The sequence below is a fragment of the Salvelinus fontinalis genome, chromosome 6 (genome assembly GCF_029448725.1).
Source record: "Salvelinus fontinalis isolate EN_2023a chromosome 6, ASM2944872v1, whole genome shotgun sequence".
Classification (NCBI taxonomy): domain Eukaryota; kingdom Metazoa; phylum Chordata; class Actinopteri; order Salmoniformes; family Salmonidae; genus Salvelinus; species Salvelinus fontinalis.
Genome location: NC_074670.1, coordinates 28,498,942 through 28,508,319, shown reverse-complemented (window position 1 = coordinate 28,508,319; position 9,378 = coordinate 28,498,942). Strand labels below are relative to the sequence as shown.

At 44.2% G+C, this 9,378-nt stretch overlaps 1 protein-coding gene across 31 annotated transcripts in view; it reads left to right on the top strand.

Annotated features, from left to right (window-relative positions):
• LOC129857558 (regulating synaptic membrane exocytosis protein 2-like) overlaps positions 1 to 9,378 on the top strand; it is a 212,825-nt gene that overhangs the window by 163,459 nt on the left and 39,988 nt on the right. For 24 of the 31 annotated variants that reach the window (XM_055925951.1, XM_055925920.1, XM_055925918.1 and 21 more), the window contains 2 exons: positions 5,007 to 5,039; positions 6,606 to 6,709. The exons of 6 other annotated variants lie outside the window; for them this stretch is intronic. In XM_055925951.1, the coding sequence (XP_055781926.1) occupies positions 5,007 to 5,039; positions 6,606 to 6,709 (137 nt within the window). The remainder of the gene's footprint in view (positions 1 to 5,006; positions 5,040 to 6,605; positions 6,710 to 9,378) is intronic. One more of the 31 variants, XM_055925929.1, reaches the window with a different exon arrangement.

The following is a 9,378-nucleotide window of genomic DNA, read 5'->3' as shown; positions in this document are numbered from 1 at the left end:
CAACTCTGTGTGTCAGTATGCTCATACTGTCAGAGGTATTGTACAACTCTGTGGGTCAGTATGCTCATGCTGTCAGAGGTATTATACAACTCTGTGGGTCAGTATGCTCATACTGTCAGAGGTATTGTACAACTCTGTGGGTCAGTATGCTCATGCTGTCAGAGGTATTATACAACTCTGTGGGTCAGTATGCTCATGCTGTCAGAGGTATTATACAACTCTGTGGGTCAGTATGCTCATACTGTCAGAGGTATTATACAACTCTGTGTGTCAGTATGCCCGTACTGTCAGAGGTATTATACAACTCTGTGGGTCAGTATGCTCATACTGTCAGAGGTATTGTACAACTCTGTGGGTCAGTATGCTCATACTGTCAGAGGTATTGTACAACTCTGTGGGTCAGTATGCTCATACTGTCAGAGGTATTGTACAACTCTGTGGGTCAGTATGCTCATACTGTCAGATGTATTGTACAACTCTGTGGGTCAGTTTGCTCATACTGTCAGAGGTATTGTACAACTCTGTGGGTCAGTATGCTCATGCTGTCAGAGGTATTGCACAACTCTGTGGGTCAGTTTGCTCATACTGTCAGAGGTATTGTACAACTCTGTGGGTCAGTATGCTCATACTGTCAGAGGTATTGTACAACTGAACTCTGTGGGTCAGTATGCTCATACTGTCAGAGGTATTGTACGACTCTGTGGGTCAGTATGCTCATACTGTCAAAGGTATTGTACAACTGAACTCTGTGGGTCAGTATGCTCATGCTGTCAGAGGTATTGTACAACTCTGTGGGTCAGTATGCTCATACTGTCAGCGGTATTGTACGACTCTGTGGGTCAGTATGCTCATACTGTCAGAGGTATTGTACAACTCTGTGGGTCAGTAGGCTCATTCTGTCAGAGGTATTATACAACTCTGTGGGTCAGTATGCTCATGCTGTCAGAGGTATTGTACAACTCTGTGGGTCAGTATGCTCATACTGTCAGAGGTATTGTACGACTCTGTGGGTCAGTATGCTCATGCTGTCAAAGGTATTGTACAACTGAACTCTGTGGGTCAGTATGCTCATGCTGTCAGAGGTATTGTACAACTCTGTGGGTCAGTATGCTCATACTGTCAGAGGTATTGTACAACTCTGTGGGTCAGTATGCTCATACTGTCAGAGGTATTGTACGACTCTGTGGGTCAGTATGCTCATACTGTAAGAGGTATTGTACAACTCTGTGGGTCAGTATGCTCATACTGTCAGAGGTATTATACAACTCTGTGGGTCAGTATGCTCATACTGTCAGAGGTATTGTACAACTCTGTGGGTCAGTATGCTCATACTGTCAGAGGTATTGTACAACTCTGTGGGTCAGTATGCTCATACTGTCAGAGGTATTGTACAACTCTGTGGGTCAGTATGCTCATACTGTCAGAGGTATTGTACAACTCTGTGGGTCAGTTTGCTCATACTGTCAGAGGTATTGTACAACTCTGTGGGTCAGTATGCTCATACTGTCAGATGTATTGTACAACTCTGTGGGTCAGTTTGCTCATACTGTCAGAGGTATTGTACAACTCTGTGGGTCAGTATGCTCATGCTGTCAGAGGTATTGCACAACTCTGTGGGTCAGTTTGCTCATACTGTTAGAGGTATTGTACAACTCTGTGGGTCAGTATGCTCATACTGTCAGAGGTATTGTACAACTCTGTGGGTCAGTATGCTCATGCTGTCAGAGGTATTGTACAACTCTGTGGGTCAGTATGCTCATACTGTAAGATGTATTGTACAACTCTGTGGGTCAGTATGCTCATACTGTCAGAGGTATTGTACAACTGAACTCTGTGGGTCAGTATGCTCATTCTGTCAGATGTATTGTACAACTCTGTGGGTCAGTATGCTCATACTGTCAGAGGTATTGTACAACTCTGTGGGTCAGTATGCTCATACTGTCAGAGGTATTGTACAACTCTGTGGGTCAGTATGCTCATACTGTCAGAGGTATTGTACAACTGAACTCTGTGGGTCAGTATGCTCATTCTGTCAGATGTATTGTACAACTCTGTGGGTCAGTATGCTCATACTGTCAGAGGTATTGTACAACTCTGTGGGTCAGTATGCTCATACTGTCAGAGGTATTGTACAACTGAACTCTGTGGGTCAGTATGCTCATTCTGTCAGATGTATTGTACAACTCTGTGGGTCAGTATGCTCATACTGTCAGAGGTATTGTACAACTCTGTGGGTCAGTATGCTCATACTGTCAGAGGTATTGTACAACTCTGTGGGTCAGTATGCTCATACTGTCAGAGGTATTGTACAACTGAACTCTGTGGGTCAGTATGCTCATTCTGTCAGATGTATTGTACAACTCTGTGGGTCAGTATGCTCATACTGTCAGAGGTATTATACAACTCTGTGGGTCAGTTTGCTCATACTGTCAGAGGTATTGTACAACTCTGTGGGTCAGTATGCTCATGCTGTCAGAGGTATTGCACAACTCTGTGGGTCAGTTTGCTCATACTGTCAGAGGTATTGTACAACTCTGTGGGTCAGTATGCTCATGCTGTCAGGTGATGACTCTTTGACCCCTTTCATCAAGCACTGGTCAGTGTTTGGACAATATGACTCAAGACGAACAAAACAAGGATGATGATTTGATGACTATCTATATTATTTACATAATCCTACTATTATGTTAGTCAGCGCTTCGCCAAAATGTTTGGGTGTGCGTCAACTCATGCATTTTAATAGATTATTTAAACAGAGTTTATTTGTGTTATGTAAGGTACACCATTGATTAGTTCACCTAGGACTTTTACCATGCTGTTGTATCATGCTTTTGTACCATGCTGTTGTACCAGGCTGTTGTACCATGCTGTTGTACCATGCTGTTGATGACGAGCCAAAAATGACCTGCTCGCTTTGTTCAGCTACAGCGGGTATCTCTTGACTTGACAATGAGGTGAGGTGAGTTGAGTTGCCACGATGGTGGGATCAGATCAAAGCCAAGGCAGATGTCTCACAGTGTTGTTTTATTCATGCCTCTCTTAATTATTCAACTTAATGAAGACGGAATTGACCTAAATGCAGATGTTGACTACAGTGTGTTACACATTAAGTTCAATAATCAGAGTGTTGTCACCTGGCCTTACACATCGGCTCTGTCCCACATGGCACCCTATTCCCTACATAGTACACTACTTCAAAAGTAGTGCACAAACGTAGGGATTAGGTTGTCATTTGGGACGCCGACAACAACTCGCATAGCTGCAGCTGGGGTTTGTTGTGGTCTCCCAGTGGGTGTACACCAAAGCCTTCAAGATGGAAGCATACAAGAAAGGGGCAAGGGGAACAATAGGGGAGTAGGTGGGCACACATCCAGAAGTGGACAGTGTCACTTCAGTGAAGATGGTCTTTGAGCTAACCACCCCCACCACAGCTTGCCCTGGCATAGTTAGCAGAATCACTATGCTCGTGTGAAGCCACAGTTTTTTCCTTTGTTATTTTGATCTCTTTTAGCCCACAATGGGGTCTTACTGTATCTTCCAAAATCCCATGAAAATACAATACCATTACATGCATAACGTACAGTAAGTGTATCACTATGCTTGCGTGAAGCCACATACGAGCCAGGAGGAGTGGAGTGCTCTCTCTCTATCGCTCTGTCTCTCTCTCTCTGTCTCCCTCTCTCTCTCTCGCTCCCTCTCTATCGCTCTGTCTCTCTCTCTCTGTCTCTGTCTGTCTCTCTCTCTCTGTGTCTCCCCCTCTCTCTCTCTCTCTCTCTCTCTCTCTCTCTCTCTCTCTCTCTCTCTCTCTCTCTCTCTCTCTCTCTCTCTCTCTCTCTCTCTCTCTCTCTCTCTCTCTCTCTCCCCCTCTCTCACTCTCCCTCTCTCACTCTCTCTCTCTTTCTCTCTCTCTCTGTCTCTCTCTCTCTCTCTCTCCCTCTCTCTCTCTCTCTCATTATGCAAGATGATTTGCACACGGCAGGGGGTGATTAATGAAAGGCTGATGAAAGCACAGCTCATCAAAACCTCAGCACATTCTGTTTTCCTCCCAAAACACAGCTGAGGAATAGGAGTAGGATTATGTACTGGAGTAGGGGGAGATGGTTGTTAATTGGAGACTAACAGAGGCTCTGGAGAGGAGAGCGGCTGCCAGTCGATCCCAGCTCTCTCTGTTGTGTAACGTGTTCATTCCCAGGGGTATTGGTGGGCCTACTCTCTCTCTACCTCAGCCTCAATCACGACAACAAGGTTTCTGAAAGAAAGAAAGAAAGAAAGAAAGAAAGAAAGAAAGAAAGAAAGAAAGAAAGAAAGAAAGAAAGAAAAGTTGATGTGGTACTTACTTCAATTTATTTGACTCTTTTGTTTGGGAGCTTTCTCTTTTGTACTTACTGCCGCCTCTCTGCCTGCTTTTGGTTGTTTTTATGTTCCAGGCTGTCTGTCTGTCTGTCTGTCCATCTCTCCACAGTAGACTATTAGTCTTTGACTCAAGTGGCTCCCCCATCGCCTCTCTTCTACCTCTTAAGTCTTTTAGGGTTTCTGTCTGCTTTGTCAGCTCCAATGCTCTTCCTCCCATCCTTAACGTCTACTTGACTGTTTCAGCTCTCTTTCCTCTGGACAGTACACAGCAGCTCACCTTTCCCCCTCTTTGTTTTTCAATAACACTACAGGTCTTTTACTCCAGCCGCTCCCGGCCTGCCTTGCACCCTTCTCTTCTCTTCACTTTTCTCCTTGGCTGTCCATTAGTGCAATTTGTGTTGGTGTGATCTTTCTTTGTTGTGCTGTATGATTTTGTTTGTGTTGTTGTGCTCTGTGCTTGTTGTTGTTGTCGTTTTTGTGCCACCCCCTTCCCATTATGCCCCCCCCCTCCCACTCTGACCCCCTCCCGACCTGTGCTGCGGCCACTGTGAGAGGGCCCTCCACAGTGATGTCACTTCCTGTCCATGGTATCAGCCCTCTCACTCCCATTTCCTGTCCTCTGTCTGTATCTGTGTTTTGTCATGTGACCCCAGAAGACACGGACTCACCAGGTTGGACCAGCTCAGGTCTGTCCCTTCTTCTTCTGTATGCCTCCCCTTTTTACCTCCTCCTCATCCTCGTCTTCCTCATTCCTTCTCTTCTTCATCCCGCCTACTCCTGCTTTCTCATGTCCATTCTTCCCTGCTGATTGAGCTTGTTGGATATGTTTTTTGGGGGGGAGGGGATGGATTTGACTCAGTTTGTGTGTGCTTGCTTACATGTAAGCATGCATGGTCATACATGTCAACTGTGGTCACTGTAACATGTCTGTTGTTCGGCTATATTCAATCCTGCCGACATTTCATTGAGGCATGTTGTACAAATACAACCTAGGAATCCTGATATGCCACCAAGATGGCAGAAAGTGCATCTCATTCTGTACCATTGTCTTTACAAGGCCTGTTGTTGCTCAACTACAGCATAAGGTCATATCTCATCAACTGTCATACAAAGCTGACGGACAGGACAGGAAATCATATTCACATGTTGCAGAAAAACTAACATGGATGCTGTCCTTTCATTTCCCATCATTCCTGGAGATCTTCATTTAGTCTCATCTATTATCTTTCTACATTCATTTGCTCTTTGTTTTCGTGTTTTCTTTCTCTCATGCACCTGTTTTTCCTCTCCCTGCCACCATCATACAAATCTAAAGTGGAGAGAATGAAAGTGTGTCCAGAGAATGGTGATGCATGTAAGATAGCTAGAGTTACTGTAGTCTGCCTGACATCACGAAGTGAGGCCGTCCCAAATGGCACCTACCCCATTCCCTAGTCTGTTGGACCGGAGCCACATAGGGAACACTATATAGGGAATAGGGATCCTCTGATCTGAATACTCCCCGCACTACAGACTGACAGACTGACCTGACTGACGGACCTAACAGACCTGACTGACCTGACATACTCACTGTGGCACGTGGACAGTCACGTTTTGCCCCCAAAGCCTCTGTGAGCTCTGGGAGGTTGGTGTCTGCTTAGAAGAAATATGATGAATAATTCATTCAGTAAAATAAACTATGGTAAAGAGGTTGTATAGTAAAGTTAGGGCTCCAGACCCAACAGAGCATGTCTGAGATTTTGACACAGAATAACTGACACCTTTCATTCAAACCCTTCATGTAAACTCCAAGTGAACCCCTTCATTATGAAATGTAATATTTCTTACAAGTTGTTGTCTGGGTTTTCCTACTGTTCATTTTTCCGGCTCTATGTGACATCATGGACTGACTGTTGGTGTCTGGGTGAACTAACTCTGAACGCTGCATGCAGCACTTTTATACAATAACATTGTCATGTGAAATGATACCCGAATAAGTCTTTGGATCATAGTAATGCAGGGTTCCTTAATCAAATTAGGAACCTTTTTTATGCTGATATCTTGAGGACTTGTTCAGTCAGTGCTTTATACCAGAACCCCCAAAACATTTCAAAAGACTGTTCCTGAGTAGCATTGAATTTTCCCCACATTCCCAGGTTTTCCAGAAATCCTGGTTGGAGGATAACGGATTATTCCCTTGTGATTCTGGGAGTCTTCCAACCAGGATTTCCCTATTCCTGAGTATGACCTCCACTGACCACTCTGCTCCCTAGGTGCTATAGATGTGGAGGAGAGGACCAGACAGATGAAGCTGAAGGTGAACAAGTTCAAGCAGGGGGCCGGGTCCGACTCCAGACTGGAACAGGACTACAACAAGGCAAGACACAGTGACACAGTCCTTCTTTCCCGTTCATAAGTATAACATTGTTAGCATCACACATTTTCTACCAACAAACTGACTTGGAGTTACATTAACACGTCCATGTGAAGCAGGACTATCACTCTTAAGGCAAGACCAATATCAGCCCTTCCTTCCTATTCTATTCATAACATGGTCATTAAGTAGACACTTTGTTTACAAACTGACTTACGGCTAACACAGAAAATGTTCAGTAAATGTGGCCCGTGCAGGAATCAAATCAAAGGCGAGCAGGATGTTAACCACATCATAGTCAAACCCACGGAGGCATCAAAATGTAAAACACTTTTTTCCAAACACCCATTCCAGCAGTATTCACAATGTGACAAGCTTCATGAACAAGGATACGTACACACATGAGGTATTATATCGACCCTGTGAATCCATGGAATGTAGCGGTGACTGTGTCCTGAGTCACACAGACAGTAGTCAAGTGAAGTGTGTTTATAAAGAGCCAGCCTGGGGGCCTCAGCAGAGCCCGAGCCAAGCCTTATAAGAGAAAGAATGTCCATCCTGTCCTGTCTTCCTTTTAAGTGTGTGGAATGATAACTACTGCCCTGGAATACACTAAGCATGCATTATACTTATAGTTCTATACAAAGCAGGTGGAAAATGAAACATTTGTCGACTCTGTTAGTTGTGAGGAGTGCCACAAACTACAACCATATGTTTACAAACTGTAATGCTCCTCTCGACACAGAGAAGCTTTTAATATACAATTTCTTTCTTTGCAGATGATTTTAATTTGTTTTAACATCAAGTCTTGGTTCACCAACTTGCTGTAAAAAAACTAAGAAAGACATCCTTTTCCCATTTCTTGTTTATGCCAAATTATTTTGATTAGTTTACATTTTGGCTTTACAGACCTGAACTAATGGATAAACAGTATGTTCTAAACTGGGAGAACAACTTACTATCGCTCAAGATTATTTGATTATATAACCTAGTATTTCACTGTGTCTTCCTCCAAGAACATTGGCCATAATGAATGTGAATGAGCTGCTCTTTGGCTAACAATTGTTTTTGGATGGACGGATCTCCTTAAAAAGCCAACAAATCATTGAAAGCAGAGATTTTGGCCACATGAAAGTTTGTTCAATCAATCAATCAAGTTTATTTTATATAGCCCTTCGTACATCAGCAAATATCTCGAAGTGCTGTACAGAAACCCAGCCTAAAACCCCAAACAGCAAGCAATGCAGGTGTAGAAGCACGGTGGCTAGGAAAAACTCCCTAGAAAGGCCAAACCTGGGAAGAAACCTAGAGAGGAACAGGCTATGAGGGGTGGCCAGTCCTCTTCTGGCTGTGCCGGGTGGAGATTATAACAGAACATGGCCAAGATGTTCAAAATGTTCATAAGTGACAAGCATGGTCAAATAATAATCAGGAATAAATGTCAGTTGGCTTTTCATAGCCGATCATTAAGAGTTGAAAACAGCAGGTCTGGGACAGGTAGGGGTTCCATAACCGCAGGCAGAACAGTTGAAACTGGAATAGCAGCAAGGCCAGGTGGACTGGGGACAGCAAGGAGTCATCATGCCCGGTAGTCCTGACGTATGGTCCTAGGGCTCAGGTCCTCCGAGAGAGAGAAAGAAAGAGAGAAGGAGAGAATTAGAGAGAGCCAAGATTTTCAAAATGTTCATAAATGACAAGCATGGTCAAATAATAATCAGGAATAAATGTCAGTTGGCTTTTCATAGCCGATCATTAAGAGTTGAAAGCAGCAGGTCTGGGACAGGTAGGGGTTCCATAACTGCAGGCAGAACAGTTGAAACTGGAACAGCAGCAAGGCCAGGTGGACTGGGGACAGCAAGGATTCATCATGCCCGGTAGTCCTGACGTATGGTCCTAGGGCTCAGGTTCTCCGAGAGAGAGAAAGAAAGAGAGAAGGAGAGAATTAGAGAGAGCATACTTAAATTCACACAGGACACTGGATAAGACAGGAGAAGTACTCCAGATATAACCAACTGACCCTAGCCCCCCGACACATAAACTACTGCAGCATAAATATTGGAGGCTAAGATACTGGAGGCTGTTCTGTTGTCCTTTATCTTATAATTTTCTAAGTAATACTTTGATAAATTCCTTCCCCACAAGACTATAGCTCTTGCAATAGACTGTTTTAAACAGTTTATTATCTACATCACATACACTGAGTGTCCAAAACGTTATGACCACCATGACATAGACTGACCGGGTGAATCCAGGTGAAAGCTATGATGCCTTATGTAGGTGGCAGGTACCCAAGCAGTTAAGGTAGCTAAGAGGTTGGGCAAGAAAGGTTGCTGGTTCAAATCCCCGAGTTGTCTAGGTGAAAAATCTGTCGATGGTCTCTTGAGCAAGGCAGTTACCCCTAACTGCTCCTGTAAGTGGCTCTGGATAAGAGGGTTTGCTAAATGGAAAAATGTCACTTGTCAAATCCACTTCCATCAGTGTAGATGAAGGGGAGGAGACATGTTAAAGAAGGACTTTAAAGCCTTGAGATAATCAACATGGATTGTGTGTGTGTGCCATTCAGAGGGTGAATGGGTAAAAAAGATTGACGTGCCGGAGGTTGGTGCCACCTCAATTAGGGAGGACGAGCTCGTGGTAATGACTGGAGCGGAATCCGTGGACTGGTATCGAAT